Source organism: Anser cygnoides, unplaced genomic scaffold, assembly GCF_040182565.1.
Source record: "Anser cygnoides isolate HZ-2024a breed goose unplaced genomic scaffold, Taihu_goose_T2T_genome scaffold_46_1, whole genome shotgun sequence".
Taxonomy (NCBI): domain Eukaryota; kingdom Metazoa; phylum Chordata; class Aves; order Anseriformes; family Anatidae; genus Anser; species Anser cygnoides.
Window position 1 is genome coordinate 695,548 of NW_027103070.1, and position 21,622 is coordinate 717,169.

The 21,622-nt window shown below is 42.3% G+C and overlaps 1 protein-coding gene across 4 annotated transcripts in view; it reads right to left on the reverse strand.

The window, feature by feature from the left end:
- Nucleotides 1-1,214: 1,214 nt before the first annotated feature.
- The window catches only part of LOC136789464 (transcription factor RFX3-like), a 232,222-nt gene continuing 211,814 nt past the window's right edge, over nt 1,215-21,622 (reverse strand). For all 4 annotated transcript variants that reach the window (XM_066989527.1, XM_066989526.1, XM_066989524.1 and 1 more), the window contains 4 exons: nt 10,082-10,290; nt 7,721-7,874; nt 4,067-4,109; nt 1,215-3,301 (listed from right to left, as the gene is read on the reverse strand). In XM_066989527.1, coding sequence (XP_066845628.1) covers nt 3,072-3,301; nt 4,067-4,109; nt 7,721-7,874; nt 10,082-10,290 — 636 coding nt within the window. In that variant the 3' untranslated portion in view covers nt 1,215-3,071. The remainder of the gene's footprint in view (nt 3,302-4,066; nt 4,110-7,720; nt 7,875-10,081; nt 10,291-21,622) is intronic.

A 21,622-nucleotide genomic window follows, 5' to 3' on the forward strand; every position in this document is an offset into this window, starting at 1 on the left:
GCAAATATACTAGAATACCATTCACTGACCTGTTTTTAAACCATAGACATGATATTTTCCTGTTCTACAGACAAGAATGCAATTTTCAGAAGTTTACACTGATCTCTCAAATTAATGTTTTAAACTCTGAAATCACTGTCATATGAATTACCAAAAATACCTACGTTATTAAAAAAGTTAAATTTTCACAATTTTTTTCATTACTATAAAAGGTTATTTTGTTTTGTAAATCCACTCTATAAATTACATTAAATTGCAATGTAGCTCTAGCTAATATACATGTTTTTCTAAACAATGCTGATGTCAGTTGGTGATAACCACAAATATATCAGATTAGGTCTTCTGTTGAAAATATTTTGAACCAAAACAGTATTTCATACATTTAAAAATGCTTTGGTTTAAATTGAAACGTTTTATAGACCCATGCATTCTTCAGTGACAGTACACCAGCACATTTTACACATTTGTGAGCTAAAGACAGAAACGCTGTACATCATGACTTTGTAAGTAAACAATTTAAAGAATATACTCCGTTTTTTAATGAAACATTAAAAGAGGGTGCACAAAGCATATTACACTATAATAATAAAATACAGAAATAGATAACTGAAAAGAGGGATTTTAAAAACTGGTTTATGATGGGAAATATGAAAATGTACCAACAACTTTTCATAAATATGAAACTTGTGAAAATTGGGCCCTGTGATTTAAAAAGTAATTTAACAACACCCATTCCCAACAGTATTCACTAAGTTATATGGGAGAAATGTCACTAAAATAATTATTTTGAATTCCACATCAAGATCAGGTAAAACCCCAAAATCATATGAGTTCTTATAATGTCTAACCTGCGGATACTTGCTACAGCTTTTTAGAGCTCTAAAAGAGTTAAGCAGACTTCATAGTTGATGTGGTAATTCAGCCACGTGCTGCATGCTACATAATTTGGATTGAGGTATCCATATCTCTGTCTTAAATCATTAACAGTACCTATCTATTAAAAAATAGCAAAGGTGTGCAAATTGATTCATATGAGTACATTTGATTAAAATTTCAGTAAACATAAAAGCAAAGCAGAAAATTCTCAAACCTTTAAGTATACACATCAGCTTAAAGCAACTGAATTCCTTTAAATATTTGTTAAAGTGGGGATAATATTATTTCATTTGAGAGAATGGTCAACTGATAAACATAGAAATAAAAACTTCATTCAGTTATTTGAATCAGGGATAGTTCCATTTTTTTGATAATTGCTATTAGAATACATGAAATACATTATTTGTGTGAATATATTATTTTCTTTTTGCACTATATGAACAGTGAACAACTATTCAAAATGTCAGTCCGGAGATATTCAGGTCCAACCTCTTCTTAGCAATCTAGATTTACATACTTCTCTCACCAACAACAAATCCAACATTCTACCAATAAAGGACTATGATAAGTAAACATTTAAGTTTTGTCAATACAAAATTTGAAATACACATCATACTACAATACTATAGCATAAAAAACTTATGTTAAAAATGGAAAATGGTGAATAGTTCATTCTTTTTTACATATTAAAATCATATAATGAAAGGGAGTAAATATTTATCATGGGTTACTTTTAGGATTTTTGGTGAAGGGTGCTGATTTCTAAGGAAAAAATGACAGTGATATTTGGGGGAACAAAAACTATGAGGATTCAGTGCACAGATGAATTTAGAGATAAATGACCATAAACCTCATTTGAAATTTTCACGAAAAAAATAACATTTTCATGAAAAAAAAAACATTTAATGAAAAAAATTAACAGTTATTAAGAATAACAAAAAAATACTAATCTTAGCTTCAGTTCTGTTTAAGGCACCATGTAATAGCCGAGGTACAATGATCCCTGATGTACATTCTTAAATGGCAGTGGTCCATCTAGCCACCTATTCAAATTCTATGCAATTGGAAATAAGTACAAGTGAGGTGTGCTAGTTATAGTACTTTATTAAAGTTTTGTAAAAATTTAAATTTACTTTAAGAATCAGGAAATATATTTTGAAAAGAAAATTATGTGGGTTGCTACATTCCTTACATTCCATAAATTATCTTTTATGAGAGCAGCAGATTGAATTAGTAGGAAAATACTTGGAATAGAAGAAAGTCATCCAAATTGAATGTTTTCTTGTATGTCCAGTTCAGCATAAGTAGCATATACACTTAAAAAAAAATAAAAAATAAAGTCACTTCTTTTCAGGTTCAGTTTCTACAATACCACTCAACCACCAAAAGCATCTGTGCAGTGGTCCCAAATATAGAACCAGTAGTCTCCAAAACCAGAGGAACTGGCACGCAAATAAAATCTGGAGCTGTGGATTTTAAAGGAAGCTTGTATTGTTTACATGGTGATCAGATAATTTGGTATGCCTACAGTGTACACGTTACCGCATTTTTACAATTCTATCATTCTGCATTTGTAAATGCAGTGAAAACACTTCTTCCTTACAGAAAGAAAATGGTAAATCTTCCCAATCCTCCAGCATTATCATAATAATACCCCCTGAATGATTGCAATTTCATCAAAATAGTGTCTTCTAGTTCTGTTCAATGAAAAGCACCTTTTATGACAAATTTTATGCATAACTCAACTCATACTCAAATGAGTATGCCTCCAGTAAAAATACAATAAAGTATTTATTTTGATATTTTACAGAAGTGCACCTAATTAAAAATCCATGTATATGAAATAATAATGACAATTAACATTAACATAATTTTTAAAACTATGAAAAAAATTAAGTTACTTTAATTATAAGAGGACAAAAGCATTAACATTCAAAGCTTGGAAAAAATCTTCCTTGACACTTGAAATGAGGAAAACTCATTGAGTATCCAATGTAAAATGATTTTGCTTACATTTTTTTTTAAATACCTGGCAACATACATACACCCATTTCTTTTCACAACTGTAATAAAAGGTAATGTTCAGCATAGCTAAAAATGTGATGTCAACTTTCAGACCGATTTTCTCCACGCCCCACATTTAGTCCAGCGTCAACAGGGCTAATGTAGTTGTGTGTAAGTGTGGTGCTTCAGTATTAGACTGCAGTATATGTATTTCCAGTAGCAGTGCATTGTCTGACAGTCTGAGTATTTGCAACAATGTGCTCATTATGAAGTGGGTTTAGGAGGTTCTGCTCTACTCCACTCTCAAGCGCTGGCTGCTGCACACAGCCCACCTGGTTCAGTTCTGTTTTCTCCCTCTTGTCTTGTGGCTCTCCATTTTCATCCATGTCTTCTATTTCACTTTCAACTTCACTGCCCTCATCTACACAAAAAAACAACCAAGAAAAAATAGCACAAAAGGGAAAAATCTAAATACAAGGGCCTTTATTTTGCAAATAACATGAAATACGAAAACACAGGGAAGTGTAGAAACCTGATAAAGTAGAAATTGAAAGCTTAAGATTTTACTGGGAAAAGTCAATAAATTCTACAGATAAATAGGTTAATGAACTCTCTCTAATGCTATCTCATTTTATAGATAAGGAAACTGAACTGAAGAGAGGTTGTGACTTGCCCCAAATCATACAACCAGTGTAAGAACTGAGAACAAACTAAGCCTACAGTTTACCAAGAGGACATAAACTCACGTCTTACTAGATTCTTCAGTAACAATTAGCAAGTTATTTGGCAAGTGCTTGGACCCAATTCTGCCATCTTCACTTATCAAAATCATCATTCACTACAAATGTAGGTATATGTGCATGCTCATCATATCTTAATTTTTCCAACTGTCCATCTCCTTCAGCTCTCTCACAAGGATATACAGCTAAATTCTGGGCGAAATTTTGAAAATTTCTTACGTAAATAATAAATATTAAAAAAATATTTTCTTGTTAAGAACCTTATCTACAGCATTCTAGTTATTATTATATACTGTTTATCATGTATAGCATATTGTACACATATAATAGTAATATACACATTAGATTCTGCTTTACTGTATTTTCAAAAAATAAGGACTTGTTTTCCTCCAAGACACACATTAGTTCTGTATAAAATTAAACATTTTAGAGAGTTGACTGCTTACCTTTATTCATATTTCCAGGGAATGTATCATTTAAATCACCAAACTGCAAAATAAACAATAAAAAGCATAGATGCAGTCCTACACAAACATGACCTTAGATTATCTACGATGAAGCCAATATTATGCTCCAATAGCTTGTGGCTAGTATGAAAATGCATGCATGTGGCTGCAGTCATGTCCATAGTATACCAGTTCATTTTCCATTCCATTCCAGGTGAATCATTTATTATATGTCCACATCTGTCCATTTTGTAACACTTTAAAAGTACAATTCCTTGGTGATAACTCCTGAGATAATGTGGATTCTTAAGCAACTCTCACAAAAGGGGATGTACCTCTGAGTGATGAAAGCAAACCTGGGAACATTGTCACTTTAGGAAACAACAGGGAAATACTTGTGAGCTGTTCCAAAGCAATTAGGAAGGGTTCCTCTGAAAAGGTGCTGCAACCGATAGCCCAGCTGAAGTGCCTCTACACCAATGCACAAAGCATGGGAAACAAGCAGGAGTTGGAAACAATGGTGCAATTAGAAAGTATGACCTGATTGCTATCATGGAAACGTGGTGGGATGGATCACATAACTGGAAAAAGTTCTTCAGAAGAGATAGACAGGGAAGGAGGGGTGGGGATGTTGCCCTCTATGTTACGGAAGGAATTGATTGTGAAGAGATGCCTCTGAGAAACAGCCACAGACAGGTTGAGAGCTTGTGGGTAAAAGTTAAGGACCAGACCAATAAAGGACAACTTGTGGTTGGGGTCTACTACAGGCCGCCTGATCAAGGGGAGCCAGTGGATGAGGCATTCTTGCTTCAACTACACGAAGCGTGTCACACTCACATACTCTCATCCTGATGGGGGGCTTCAACCACCCAGATGTCTGCTGGGAAAACTACACTGCAGGCTGTAAGCAATCCAGGAGATTCCTAGAGTGTGTTGAGGATAACTTCCTGGTCCAGGTATTAGATAAACCAACCAGGGGAGAAGCATTACTGGACCTGGTGCTTAATAATGCAAACGAGCTCATTAAAGAGGTCAAGATTGGAGGCAGTCTGGGCTGCAGTGACCATGCCCTGGTTGAGTTTGTGATCTCGAGGAATATGGGCCTGGCAAAGAACAAGGTCAGCATCCTGAACTTCTGAAGGGCAAACTTAAAGCTATTTAAAGACCTAGTGGACAAAACTGGAACACTGTCCTTACGGACAAAGGAGATGAACGGAGTTGGCAACTCTTTAAGGATTTTTTCCTTAGAGCACAAGAACTCTTCATCCCCCTGTGTAAGGAAGTGAGTGGGGAGGGCAGGAAACCGGGGTGGCTGTGCAAAAATCTGAAGTGGAAGAAGGAAATGAACAGGCAGTGAAAGCAAGGACATGCGGCCTGGGAAGAGTACAGGGGTGCAGTCCGGATGTACAGGGATGGGATCAGGAAAGCCAAGGCACAGATGGAACTGAGCTTGGCAAGGGATGCAAAGAATAACAAGAAGGAATTCTATAGGTACATTGCTTCCCATATGGCTTCTCATATCTCTCGTTTCCCTGAAGCTGTAGATGAGGGCTGGGGAAGCAAAGTCCCACCCACTGTAAGTGAAGAGCAGGTTCGAGACTACCTGATGAAATTGAACAGGTACATGGCTATGGCTCCCGATGACTGCATCCAGGTTTGGGGTCCCCGGCACAAGAAGGATGTTCATCTGTTCGAGTGGGTCCAGAGGAGGGCCACAAAGATGATCAGAAGGATGGAGCACCTCTCCTATGAAGAAAAGCTGAGAGAGCTGTGGCTGTTCAGCCTACAGAAGAGACGGCTCTGGGGTGACCTCATTGCATCCTTTCAGTACTTAAAGGGGCTTATAAAAAAGATGGAGAGCGACTCTTTGCTCAGTCAGATGACAGGACAAGGGAGAATGGTTTTAAACTAAAAGATGGGAGATTTAGATGATATGTTCGGAGAAAATTCTTCACTCAGAGGGTAGTGAGGCACTGGAACAGGTTGCCCAGAGAGATTGTGGATGCCCCATCCCTGGAGGTGTTCAAGGCCAGGCTGGACAAGGCCCTGGGCAACCCGATCTAGTGGGTGGCATCCCTGCCCATGGCGGGGGGGGGTTGGAACTAGATGATCTTTAAGGTCTCTTCCAACCCAAGCTGTTCTATGATTCTATGATATGAAAATTAAAGGTTAGGTGATCTACTGAAGAGAAGATGTCTGAGGTAAACTTCAGTTTGCAAATACCACGGACACATGTAAGACAATGGTTCTAAGTTGAGACCACTCACCCATCTGCTTGCTTACTTCCCCACCCCCCCCACTGTGGGATGGGAGAGAAAATAGGAAGAATGGGACTGAGAAAGCTCATGGGTGGAGATAAAAACAGGGAGACCACTTACTAATTACTGGAAAATAATTTATTACTGATTAAAATAAATATTTAATTACTGATTTGTGTAGTGGGAAACAAAAAAAAAATTACATGCTTAGGGAAAACATCTTTCCTCCCCATTTCCCCAGCTCAACTTCACTCCAAGCACTTCGCTTCTCCCTGTGTTCTTGCTGCATGTTACATTCAGTCCCTTCACTGAGGCAATAGCCGGTGCAGGGAGGGTTGTGGTCATTACATAGCAGTTTCTCTCTGACACGCCTTCCTTCTCATGTTTTTTCTTTGTTCCAGCATGGGTTCTCCACAAGCTGAAATCCTATCATGCAAATCTGCTTCAGCATGGGTTCTCCACAGGTTGAAGTTCCTTTGGGAATTCCTCCATCTGCTCTGAAGGTTCTCTATGGGCTGCAGGGAATATCTGCTCTGGGGTGGATCCTCCACAGGTTGCAGGGAATATTTGCTCCACCATGGAGCATCTCCTACTGCTCTGTTGTTTCTCACTCTTATTCCCTCCTCCTGTGCCTGTCCAGTTGATATTTACTGCCCTTTCTTAAATATGTTTTCACAGAGGCACCCCAAACTTTACTGATTGGATCAGCCTGTGATAGGTCCACTGCTGAGTGGACCTCCTGGACCTCAGTGTTTCCACTTCAGTGGAACCAGCTGTGTCCAGCCCAGGGCAGCCCTTTACCTCTTCTCAGAGGCCACTCCTGCAGCCCAATTCCAACCCCCACCCCCCCACTACCAGAACCTTGCCACAAAGAAACAATACACGTGAACAGTACCATTTAAGCAAAACTAACTTCTGCACATGAGCTACCCTTCTGAAGTTAGTACTCAGTTGTGTAAATATTTGTACTGGAATTAAGTGTGTGTAAATACATGTAAAAACATATCCTTAAAAACAAGTTTCCTATTAATCTCTTACTTTATTATTTTCATATAAACTATTTACTTTTCCAGAACTCAAGAATGTAGGTATCTACCTAGTAGCTTGATCTGCTTTTTTTTATGAACAAGCTCACTTGCAGAAAATTAGTGTTAGAAGTCATTGTGATTTTTAGTACTGTGAAAAAAAATCAGCCAAGGAAACATGGTTTAAGGTATATAACTTTAGGAACCCAAATTTGAAGATGCCAAATATATTTGAGATTCAATCTGCAACAGTTATATTAAGTTATATTACAAAATATCCCATAGTTCCACTTAAACATTAAAAAAAATGTAGATGCATATCCAAATCGATCACTAAATCCACCAATCCATTATCTTGTATGGTATCTTACCTCTCCCATAACTGCAATAGGTGTCTCTCCTGTTGCCTGAGCAACACGATGTTCTACTAAGTAAAACATGTACTCATCATAAAGCAAGCGGATCAGATGAAAAGAGCCAAAGCTAGCAGCACTGCGTAAGGTTAAATCTCGAATCACCATTGAGCTATTTAAATATGAAAAGAAATATTTATGAAATAAATATAACAATTCTTTCATAATTTATTAATATGCAGTGGAATATGCACTTCAAAAATGCTATTTTTAAAATTAATGCTAACCACAAACATCTGATTTATGATGTCTTCAGAAAGACATGTCCAGGAAAGCCAATTATTTGCTTCTCCCCTTTCTCCGAAAGCATTGTTGGACACCACATTACACAACTAGAAGCTAAATTTTTAAAAAGACAGGAAGGGTTTTGTTTTGTTATATGCACAATTACCAATACGTGAGCACATGTAAAACCTGACCACAGTGGAAGAAAGTTCTTTGTTAAAATTTAAAAAAATACAACTGTATTAAGATTATTTATTTTTAAACTAAGTAGTCATTTAAAATATTATGCCTGGTGAGCTCATATTCCTAGTACTAAGGTGTTAATTGGTATTGCTTTTAAACTTGTAGAACATAAATAATGCAAAAATAAGTTTGTTTATATCTTAAAATAGACAAATACAGATTGTGGACAAAAACATCCATATGATACTTTCATAAAGTAGATGCTACAGTGTATCATTTTGGAATCAAAAAAAGCTAGCTTTACTATGATAACTGCTACAGTAGTAGCTGACATGGGATTTTTTTTTTAACGGGTTTTTAAACACTAAAAAAGATTTTGTCTTCCCTACATAATAAAAACCGAAATCATGGTATTTTAATTAATATTATTAAGGATATTGTCTTTAAAATTATATAGCTATTCAACGCAAAGTGTTTCATAGCATGTTTCTAACTCAGGATAAAATTCTGTCCTGGTTTCAGTTCGGATAGAGTTAATTTTCTTCCTAGTAGCTGGTAGGGTTCTATGTTTTGGATTAGGAGGAGAAGAGTGCTGATAACATGCTGATGTTTTAATTGTTGCAGAGCAGTGCTTACACTAAGCCAAGGACTTTCCAGCTTCTCGCTCTGTCCTGCCAGCGAGCAGGCTGGGGGTGCAGCAGGAGCTGGGAGGGGACAGACCCAGGACAGCTGACCCAAACTGGCCAAAGGGGTATTCCATACCATCTGACGTCATGCTAAACAATATATAGGGGTGGCTGGCCGGGGTGGGGGGGCCGGCTGCTCGGGGATAGGCTGGGCATCGGTCAGCGGGTGGTGAGCAATTGCACTGTGCATCACTTGTTTCGTACACATTATTAGTACTAGTACTATTATCATTATAATTATTATTATTATTATTATTTTCCTGTCTTAATAAACTGTCTTTATCTCAACTCACAGGCTTCACTTTCCCGTTTCTCTCCCCCATCCCAGAGAGGGAGGGGGGAGGGTGAGCGAACGGCTGTGTGGTGTTTAGCTGCCAGCCGGGTTAAACCACAACAGTCCTTTTTGGCGCCCAACGTGGGGCACGAAGGGTTGAGATATCGACAGATTTGACCAGAGTGTGTTAAACTGAAATTGGTATAAGTATTGGACCTGCTTAATAGTTGCTAGTCACAATGTTGATTGCTTTAATCTCCAGTCTGCTGTGCCTGTTTCCAAATTGAGTTTTATAGCGCGTTACTTTCTGTATGTGCTCCCTGTCATGCTGTTTATCCTTTCCGGGCCCTGGTTTAAGATTGTTATGGTACTGTGCGGTGTAACAATGGCTTATGATATGATGAAATTTCTGGTCATGACACTAACCTGGTATTTGTACTCAGCAATGTCATTGACTCCATACTTTGGAAACCATATCTCAGAAACTATCAACTATTACACCTATTGCCTTTTTTCGTCAGGGAGCCAATCTATGGAAGGGACAGGGGGAGACATTTTTTCCTACTTGTTCACTCCCCCTTTCTCCTTCACCGCCCTCTTATCGTCTGAGCTAGCTACCACAGTTCTTCAAGATTTTGAATATCCTTGGGATGCTCAGACCAGCATGTTCTTATTGTTATGTCTCCTGAATGCGCTTCAGATTTTGTGATTTCTAACCTCATTACATTTGCACAAGACTTAAAATAATATACAAGGATTATTTCATCCACTGCTGAGTTACATAGTCTCAAGTTTAATATTAACAACACTAATTTTCCTGGAAAAATGAAACAGCTTTTCAGACTATTGCCTGAAGTTTTTTTTTTTTTTAATTTTGTCAACGTTATTACAGTATACATTTCAGAAAATAATAAAATAGTTAAAATAATTTAGAAGACTAGTAAAAGCTACCTGTAGAAAGACCATTTTAAAAGAAATTGTCGTGCTGCTTTAGGAAAGCTGGGTCTTCCTTCATATGGTTTCAATGCTTGCATCATTACATGATCAAGCCAGGCAGCCCACTGCTCCAGAGTGCTCTGCTGCTGTAGAATCATCTTGAAATCTGTTTCTAGTGTTTGAACTATACTGTCATCACACTGACACACCCAGGAAGCCTGCTCCTGTTACAACACATGGTAAACATGAAAACAAAAGACAAATTATTCTTAAAGACTGAACAATTAAATGAAAAGGATTATATACACTTCTTAGCCAAACTAATGAGTATTTTTATTTTCATGTCTTTCAACTTAGTTGAAAGAAAATAAGAGCAAGCAACCCGAAGTATGAAAATGGGCATCAAATAAAGCACACACAAAAGTACAACGGAAAAAATGCAAATACATTGCAATGGTTCATATTGGTTTTCATAGAAGAATTTTCAACTTCTTTCATTCATAGTTTTTCTAGTAAAAAATTCAGAAATTGTCAGGCTTGGGACTACAAGAATAAGTAGTGGAAAGGGCAGTCAAATGGAAGCTGAGAGAGTAAGAAACAAAGAGGAAACGAAACCAAAGTACCATGTTTTCTATTGCTTTGAAGCAGTTATTATTCGATCTTAAAATATCATTTTTTTTAGATTTTTAAGCACCTCACTTGAAAAGAGATTTGTTTATTAGGCAAAAAATGGGGTTGTTGTGTTTATCCATAGGCTGTAATACGTAGAATAGAATAGAATAGAATAGAATAGAATAGAATAGAATAGAATAGAATAGAATAGAATAGAATAGAATAGAATAGAATAGAATAGAATAGAATAGAATAGAATAGAATAGAATATTTCAGTTGGAAGGGACCTACAAAGACCATCTAGTCTAACTGCCCGACCTCTTCAGGGCTAACCAAAAGCTAAAGCGTATATGTGAGGGGATTGTCAAAATGCCTCTTGAACACCGACAGGCATGGGGCATCAACCACCTCTCTAGGAAGCCTGTTCCAGTGTTTGACCACTTTCACAGTAAAGCATTTTTTTCCTAATATCCAGTCTGAATATCCCCTGGCACAACTTTGTGCCATTCCTGCGTGTCCTGTCATCTGTCATCAGTTACCAGGGAGAAGAGACAGGCACCTCCCTCTCAATTTCCCCTCCTCAGGAACTTATACAGAGCAATGAGGTCACCTCTTAGCCTTCTTTTCTCCAGACTAGATAACCTAAGTGACCTCAGCCTTACTTAGCCCACATTACTTAATATGTAATACAAATAGCCTACAAATGGACAAACACAGCCCATGTACATTAATGAGCAATTCACAGTATTATCATGTAATGTGATTGTATTACATTTTTTAGTTTAAATAAGACCAATAAGACACTTCTGCTGGACCTGTAGCCCATGGAGAGGAACCCACGCAGGAGCAGCTGATCTGGTGGGAGCTGCCACCCATGGGGGACCCATGTTGGAGCAGTTTGCTCCTGAAGGATGGACCCTGTGGTACAGACCAATATTGGAGCAGTTCTTGAAGAGCTGTTGTCTGTGGGAAGCCCATATAGGATCAGTTTGGGAAGGACTGCATCCCATGGGAGGGATCCCACGTTGGAGCAGGTGTAGCGAATGACCATGAAGGAGCAATGGAGACAAAGAGCTATGGACTCACTGCAACCCCCATTCCCCGTTCCACTGAGCCGCTCGGGGGGAGGATCTAGAAGGATGGGGGGGGGGGGGAATGTTTTTAGTTTCCTTTTACTTTCTCACTTTTCTAGTCTGCTAGTGGTAGGCAATAAATTATATTAATCTCCCTATAAATATGTATTATCTATTATATATATATTATATATTATAGTCTGTTTTGCCTGTGAGCAGTTGTGATGGAATTCAGCTGCGTAGCAGGGAAAAACCACCACACTGGACCATGTCAATTAGTTGAACAACAGGAGAAAAAGCTGTTGTTTCTTCTAAGGAAAATCATAGAATCATTTAGGTTGGAAAAAACCTCTAAGATCATTGAGTCCAACCACTGGATAGCACTGCAAAGTCTACCTCTAAACCATGTCCCTAAGTACCACATCTACACGTCTTTTAAATACCTCCAGGGATGGTAACTCAACCACTTCCCTGGGCAAATTTTACCAATGCCTTACAACCCTTTCAATGAAGAAATTTTTCCTAATATCCAACCCAAACATCCCCTGGCACAACTTAAGGCCATTTCCTCTTGTCTTATCACTTGGTGCTTGGGAGAAGAGACCAATCCCCCACCTCACTATAGCCTCCTTAAAGGTAACTGTAGAGCACAATAAGGTCTCCCCTGAGCCTCCTCTTCTCCAGTATAAACAACCCTAGCTCCCTCAGCCGCTCCTCTTAAGACTTGTTCTCTAGACCTTTCACCAGCTTCACAGCCCTTCTCTGGACACGCTCCAGGGCCTCGATGCCTTTCTTGTAGTGAGGGGCCCAAAACAGAACACAGTACAAAAGGTGCAGCCTCACCAGAGCAGAGTACAGGGGGGCAATCACCTCCCTGGTCCTGCTGGCTACACTATTCCTGATACAAGCCAGGATGCCATTGGCCTTCTTGGCCACCTGGGCACACTGCCGGCTCATGTTCAGGTGAGCATCGACCAACACCCCCAGATTCTTTTCCTCTGCACAGCTTTCCAGCCACTCTGCCCCAAGCCTGTAGTGTTGCATGGGGTTGTTGTGGCCAAAGTGCAGGACCCTGCACTTAACCATGTTGAACCTCATCCCATTGGCCTCTGCCCATCGACCCAACCTGTCCAGGTCCCTCTGCAGGGCCTTCCTACCCTCTGGCAGATCAACACTCCCCCCCCCCCCCAACTTGGTGTCGTCTGCAAACTTACTGAGGGTGCACTCAATTCCTTCATCCAAATCATCAATAAAGATATTAAAGCGGATGGGCCCCAACACCGACCCCTGGGGAACACCACTCGTGACCGGTCGCCAGCTGCATTTCACTCCATTCACCACCACTCTCTGGTCCCGGCCATCCAGCCAGTTTTTAACCCAGCAAAGAGTGTACCTGTCCAAGCCATGGGCTTCCAGCTTCTCCAGGAGAGTATTGTGGGAGACCGTGTCAAAGGCTTTGATGAAGTCTAGGTAGACTACGTCAACAGCCTTTCCCTCATCCACCAGGCAGGTTACCTGGTCATAGAAGGAGATGAGGTTGGTCAGGCAGGACTTGCATTTCATAAACTCATGCTGACTGATCCCCAGGTTGTTCTGCACATGCTGTGTGATTGCATTCAAGATGACCTGTTCCATCACCTTTCCTGGCACCGAGGACAGGCCTGTAGTTCCCAGGGCCCTCCTTACGATCCTTCTTATAGACAGGTATCACATTAGCAAGTCTCCAGTCATCCAGTCATTCTCCATTTCATATTCCAGAAACCTTCTAGACTGTTTCCTCTCTGCTGTATTGTATTTCCATCAGACATCTGGTAAGTTGAAGTCCCCCACGAGAACAAGGACTATTGATTGCTAGACTTCTCCTAGCTGCTTATAGAATACTTCATCTGCCTCTTCAGCCTGTTTGGATGGTCTATAACAGACTCCCACCATGACATCGGCCTCATTGGCCTTCCCCCTGATTCTTACCCATAAACACTCAACCCTACTGTCACCATCATTAAGCTCAAAGACTATCAGAACACTCCCTAGCATACAGGGCATGAGTCTTCTCACATTATTTCTGTTATTTCCCCATCCCGCAGGAGAGGGGAGTGAGCAAAAGGCAGGATGGGTGTTTGGCTGCTGGTCAGGGTCAACCCACCACAACCTTTCAACTATATTTGAAAGACTTCTGTCCTGGGCTGTCCTGATGGGGGTGAACCTGGTAAAAATCAAAATGGTGCTGAGGACCCCTCTGCAAGACTTCTTGTTGGAACTTTGTCACTGCCTATTTAATAAGCAATAATGGATAATAATTTGAGGGCTTCAGCAGGGTAGGAAGCTTTCTCTTCACATCTTTAACCCAGGGAGGCAGCAGACTTCCCTAAGAAGTCGGTCAAGTTGGCATATTGGGCCTTCTGTTTCCTTCAGAAGGGAGTCTCCTATGACAATGATCCGTCTTTTTTTCTTTGTGGAAGTAGTTTTGACGCAGGCTGTAGGCTGACTTAACTTTGGTAACACCTCCAAGATAGATGAATGATTGTCCTCATTATTGTTCAGTTCCACTTGCAGAGCCTCATACCTATTACACAAGGGCACCTGGGAAGGTGGGATAGTCACTGAGGAGATGTACCTGCTGTGCCAGGCAGGAATCTGTCACCATTGCCCCTTATCCTTTAAGTCACTGTGTTCAGCCAGGTAAAGAGAGGTTAGGGAATCCTCCATATCATGCATCCTATCTGTCTGTCTCAGGAAAGGTAGGGAGTGATTCCAGTAGTCTATCTCCCCCTCACACTCCCTGATACTCTTCAATCTACTCACATCTTCCATGAGCTCTTTCACTAAGCAGAGGAATTCCTCTACCTGGGCACACCTCCCGCAGGTGTGCTCACCTTTGCCGTCCTGTACTGGTGTAAGAGTAGGGCACACCCCGCAGCCTGACGCTTGGGTAGCAGTGTGTTCCCACTGAGGGGAAGGAATTTGCAAGTAGCCTTGCGCTGTTTGACACGTCCCCGAACTAAAGATAATGAGGAAGTAAGTGGTAGAAACAAAAACTTGAGCAAGGTCGAGATAAATAACTTGGCTGCAGTGTTAAAGATGAGCTTTGCGCAGTGGCCAGTTGCTGGCTGGCTTGAGGTGCGTGTCTGAGTGTCTCTGACCAATTGTATGACAGATTCAGGCATGTGAACAGCGTTTGGGGCTACGGGGAAAGTATATGTAGTGGAGAAAAATTGTAATAAACGTCTCCTGTTCAACAGCCATTGGGAGTCCGTGTCTTTCATCCCTTCAAATGGTGACCCCGACGTGATCGGGAAGAGAGCAACGCTGAGAGAAGCGTCCGGAGGGACCCCAGCCAAACGACTCAAGCTGGCAGCGGGACCGTGGCTTTCATAACGGGACATCACCTCAAGAAGCAGGTCAGCGGCTGGGGCATTAACTATGGGAGCTAATGTATCGGCCGATGAGGAGGTGATAGTTAAGTTATTGACTCAACTCCTGGTAAAAAGAGGAGTGAAATTTGACCTGCATAAAGTGAAACGATTGCTAAAGTTCTTATGAAAGAATGGGGCCCCGGCAATAGCTTCGGCGACATTTGATGTAAAAACTTGGGAAAACGCAGGGACAGCTATATGGGATGCTGCCTCGTGGGGAGATACAAGAGTTGCTGAGGTGATGACGACCTGGCGCTTAGTAACTGAGACATTGAGATCACGGCAAGCGGAAAAAAGGGCGCAGACAGTGACCGCTCAGGCTACGCAGGTGGGTGAAATAAAAAGCGGTGACTGCGTACCGCCAGAGAAAGTAAACCTGACAGACTTGGGAACAGAGGCGGAGACAATATCTCAGTGGCCGTCAGTGCCGCCATCGCCGCCGCCCACAAGGCCAGCGGCACTGCCCGCGGGGGATCCCTTTGACCCCCAAGATTGTTGGAAACAACTTCAGAGAGAAGCAGTAAAGGAAGGGGGGGGGGGGAGGGCTTGTTTTTCCAGTCCAAGTTTGGGATCGCGGGCAAAATGACTGGAACCTCTTCCAGTGGGATCTTATTAAAGAACTGCATAAGATGGTGACCACTTATGGGTTATTGGCCCGGTATACGCAGTCCCTGCTGGAGAATGTCATGACAGGACAGCTTTTAACCCCCTTTGACATACGACAAATATTAAAAATATCATCACAAAAAAAAATTTAAATATTTTATATAAAAATATTAAATATTAATATAAAAATATTAAAATTAAAATAAAAGAATATCATCACAAAAATATTATGGGAACATAAATGGAGAGATTTGTGTGAACATGCAGTGCTCCAAAATTTAAAAGGCAGCTGGGGGATCCACTTCTCGGAGCCGGTATACCTCAACTGATGGGTACAGACCCGATAGGGGATCCACGCCTTCAGGCACATCTAGATCCAGACATCCTCCGGCTGACTGTGACCCTAGCTCTCCAGACAATGTTAAGAATTCCAGAGACTGGAAAGCCCGCACTGTCCTTTACAAAGGTCCAGCAAGGGGTGTCTGAACCGTACATGCAGTTTATAGATTGGCTTCGCGATGCACTAGATAAGCAGATTGACAATCAGGAAGCAAAAGATGCCTTGCTACAAAAGCTAGTGGTGGAAAATGCAAATACCAACTGTAAAAAGGTGCTACAGGCTCTGCCCGTGAATACAACACTAGTTCAGATGACAGAGGTGTGTAACCGAGTGGGTTCTATTGAACATCATACCGAATCGCTGGCATCTGCTTTTGCAACAGCACTAACCATCAGTCAGGACCCCAAGGGTCAGAAAAAATGTTATTGGTGTGGAGACCCAAGCCACCTAGTCTTCGCATGCCCCTGGCAGGGGCAAGGGGGCAACTCACCGGCAGTTCCGCCCGCTTTATGTCCCAGATGTGGGACGAGCCAGTGCCGCTCTCGATACAACGCGGAAGGACAGCCTTCGCTGCCGCGGCAGGGAAACGGGAAGAGGAGCGCGGGCTGGGGCCGCGCGACGACACAAGCATCCCCCTTCCCGGTCAAAGGAGGAACCTTCCACAAGGGAGGGCTCCAAATGTAATGCTGACGCAGGGTCCAGCGCCACCTGCAGCCCCGCTGCCACGGTTACCACCGTGGACACCCTCTCTGCCAGAACCAGAGGGAGTGCCGGAGTGGATGTCTCCACAGTACCAGACGCCACCTTGTGGGGTACTCACGTTCATAAAATTCCATTGAACGTCAAAGGGCCAATTGGGAATGGCTGTAGTGCATTGCTGCTAGGACGATCAAGTACAACTTTGACCGGATTGTTTGTTTTGCCGGGGATAATTGATGACGACTATAATGGACAAATCCAAGCTATGGCTTGGACACCGTCTCCACCATTGTCAATGCCAAAGGGAACCAGAATTGCTAAATTGATTCTTTTCCGAGCAGTAGTACCAAGGGCTGTGGACGCTATCAGGGGAGCAGCAGGATTCGGGTCAACCGGATTCCCTGAGGTGTTTTGGGCCACTGACATAGCTCAGCATCGGCCAATGCTTACTGTTACCCTTTGGAATAACTCTGAGCACCCACCCTCCAGTCAATGCAAGATGCTGGTGGACACTGGAGCGGACATTACCATCATTGCCATTAAAGACTGGCCCTCTGCTTGGCCCATGACAACTCCCACAGGCAGATTGGTTGGAGTGGGAGGAATGTCAAACACCTTTCAGAGTGCCACGATGCTTACTATAAAAACCCAAGAAGGTACAACGTGCGCAGTATGCCCTTACATTGCTAATATCCCCATCAGCCTGATGGGGTGAAATGTGATGGGACGATGTAAGTTCACCATCTCCTCCTCTGAAAATGTTCGGTAGCGGCCACTGATGAGCGACTGACACTCCGTCTCACATGGAAAAGGGAATCACCGGTATGGGTGGATCAATTTACCAATTTTTTTACCAATGTTTGTCATCAAGAAGAAGAGTGGGAAATGGAGATTACTGCATGATTTGCGACGAATCAACGCAGTGATCGAGGACATGGGCTTCTTGCAGCCAGGATTACCCTCACCTACAATGATACCCCGTAATTGGGACATCGTTGTTATGGACTTGAAAGATTGTTTTTTCACAATTCCTTTGCATCCTGACGACGCTCCTTGTTTTGCCTTCTCGGTACCAAAGATCAATAGGAAGGAGCCTATGGACCAATATCATTGGACTGTACTACCACAGGGCATGAAAAACTCCCCAACTATGTGTCAAACCTCTGTTGCAAAAGCTATCCAACCAGTATGCCAATGCTTCCCAGAGATATATATATATACCACTACATGGACGATATCCTACTAGCTGGACCATCTGGTGATAAGGTCCAAGAGGCACTGCCTGCCTTAAAACAAGTGTTACAGACAACAGGACTCCAAATTGCACCTGAAAAGGTGCAGACCCAAGCACCTTGGAAGTATCTGGGGTGGAAGATTTTACAGCAAACCATTCAACCACAGCAGATATCCAGTAATGCAGATGTTAAGATACTGAACGATGTACAGAAATTACTAGGGAATATAAACTGGATTAGAGTACAGTGTGGGATAGTCAATTCGATATTGGCGCCTCTATTTGAATTATTAAAGGGAGACACTGATATTAATGCCCCAAGGCAATGGAATGAGGAGGCTCATAAAGCATTGCAAATGGTTAACGAAAGAATCTCGGCACAGCAATGCCACCGCCATACTGAGAACCTCTCCCTTCAATTATATATTTGTAATCAAGAACAACCACCAGTGGCTATTATTGGGCAATGGGACCCCTCCTGTAAGGACCCCTTAGTGGTTCTGGAATGGGTCTTTTTACCCCATCAACCCTCAAAAACTATTGCAACGCGAGTGGAAATGTTCGCCGTCCTAATAAAGAAAGGACGTGAGAGATTAGTTGAATTAGCGGGAGAAGAGCCCAATCTGATTATAATTCCCGTAGTAAAAGACTATGTCACCTGGTGCTTGCAGAATAGTTTAGAGCTCCAAATAGCGTTGACGGGATTCGACGGACAGGTTGATACCCACCATCCACCTCATAAAATGTTGTCCTTTTATAATAATATAAAAATTGAAGAGCGGCCGTTGTGCCAACGGCAACCAATGAATGGGCGGACAGTCTTTACAGATGGGGCCGGAAAACAGGCAAAGCTGTAGTAACTTGGGAAGAAGGTGGAAAGTGGCAACACCAAGTTGAGCGGATCCAAGGTTCCCCACAGATAGTTGAATTACATGCTATTATAATGGCTTTCAAGCGCTGGCCAACAGTACCTTTGAATATTGTATCGGACTCGCAATATGCTGTAGGTGTCGCTCAGCACATTGAGAGGGCACATTTGAGACATATCCCAAAGGAAAACTTGTTTCTAAAATTTAAGGAGCTGTTATTTTTGGTAGAGCAGCAAGTGTACCTGTATTGTATTATTCACATGCGGAGCCACACTATGTTACCCAGTATTTTTGCAGAGGGTAACGCACGCGCTGACCAGCTAACTAATATGACCCTGACTGCCCCGGTACCTAAGGTGCTGGAACAAGCTCGGTTATCCCATGCCTTTTTCCATCAATCCGCCAAAGTCTTGGTGAAACAATTCGCTATATCGATCACTGATGCCAAATTGATTGTCCAAACATGTCCTGACTGTCAACAACATGTTTCGACCCCGTCTTTAATGGTAAACCATAGAGGTCTACGGTCCTTACACTTATGGCAGACCGACGTAACGCATATTCCAGAATTTGGTCGCTTGAAATATGTTCACGTATCGGTAGATACTTTCTCTCATGCTATTTGGGCGGCAGTTGCGGTGGGTGAAACTAGTCGCCATGTCCAGGCTCACTTCTGTGTTGCTTTCGTGGCGCTAGGCATCCCAAAGGAAATAAAAACCGACAGTGGCCCTGCCTACACTAGTCACTCCCTTCAAACCTTTTTTCGAACTTGGGGTATCCGACACATCACAGGCATTCCTCATTCCCCCACGGGTCAAGCCATTGTTGAGCGCACACATCGCACCTTGAAAACACTGCCAAATAAACAAAAAGGGGGAGACACCCAGGAAACAGCAGAGAACAGGTTGGGAAAGGCACTTTACGTAATGAATCACCTATCATTACCCTTTCCTCACAAAGAGGTACCGCCCATAGTAAAACATTACAAAAATATGAAATCCGTGCTGTCACAGGTGCCACAATCAGAGCAGGCTTTAGTAATGGTAAAAAAAATTAAATACAGGTCTTTGGGAGGGACCCCAGCCTCTAATAACTTGGGGTCGAGGGTATGCTTGTGGCTCCACAGGTCACGGACCAAGATGGGTACCAGCAAGGGGGGTAAGGCCATGGTTGGCCTCCTCCTCACATTCGCCGCTGTCATCGGTTATTGCAGGCCCTGGGTCTCCATCCAACTATGCTGCAACATCCAGGTCACCCTTGCCTACATGACAGGACAAGAAGCGATGTGCCTGTCCCTGGCTACTGCTAATGACCCGTTTACGACATGTCTGTTGGGGATCCCGGGAGATAACAATGATTGGACTGAAATAAGCAGCCAGACGGGCAGTGGAGAACAATTGGCAATAAAGAATGCGAGTGCCGCGGTAGACAACTAGGATGGGTGGACTGTCTACTTACCGCAAGCGCCCCTAGAGCCACAGGAATTAGATATCCTGGGAAGTGTAACAGCAACAGCATGTGTAAGGTTCAATTACACAGGCAAAAACGAAACCATGAAACAAATCGTCAACACCACACCTGCTCTTTATCGTAATGCATCTCTTTGGTGTAATTATACATCCAACAACAAATCACGTTCCACAAATGCCCCGTTGGCATTGCCCTCAGGATTTTTTTTTGATTTGTGGTGATCGGGCACGGCAGGGCATTCCATCTCATATAACGGGAGGTCCATGTACCATTGGACATCTCACCTTATTAACAGTCAATATACTGATGATTGTAAACATTACCAGAATTTACAAGAGGCGGAAACATAGCATAGAGGCCTATGCAGAAGGCTGCAATGATGAGCTTGATTTCTGGCAAGCTGACAAATCTATAATAGCATCATTCCTTGCACCAGGAGTCCCTCTGCTTGGCTGTGGGATCGACTGTGGAGCGGATGCCCCTAGGTGCACCCTGAGTATTTTCCTTGGAGGAGCCTCCACTCTCAGCTGCTCACCGCGGGAGTAGGCAAGGACCTCCTGAAGCCGCAGATAAACAGTATGTTTTACAGTACAGGAAGGGCCTGTAAGTTGTATGCGTGGCCGGGGCAGCTGGTAAATCGCACAGAGACGTCTGGCATGCAGCACAGTCCCCGTAAGGGAGGAGGATACCCTACAGGCTGACCGACAGAGTGGCCAAGGGGATTTGCTGACTGATAGAGCAGCTGCTAGTGATCCTGGGAGTAGATTGAGCAAATCCGAGGTTATCGCTGCATCCCAGTTTTGGGAGACAGGACGGACCTGCTAATGACTGTATAAGAAGCAGGAGAAGGGTAAGCAGGCCTCTCACAATTGTGACAAGGTTACCTGGGTAATATTTGCAGCTGCTGGAGGGATATTAATTGGAGTGTTAATAATTGCATGTCTTATTTGTAGATGTCTGGGTATCTCATGTTGAAAGCATTTGTGTAAGTGTATGTGTTTGAGACAAAGTATTGTTGTGAAGCGAGTTACTCCACGAGGAACACGGCCGGAGATGATACAAACAAGTTTGGTTATTGTTTTAAGTGATATATTCTTGTGGTATGAATGAGAAGTGCAAGGGGCCTCTTTGCGTGATTGCGTGATTGTGCTGTGTGAGTGAGACGCAGCATTCCTGCGAAGCAACATCCCTAGCACTTAGTGGCTTGTTGACTGATGTAGATTCTATTAGGCATGCTACT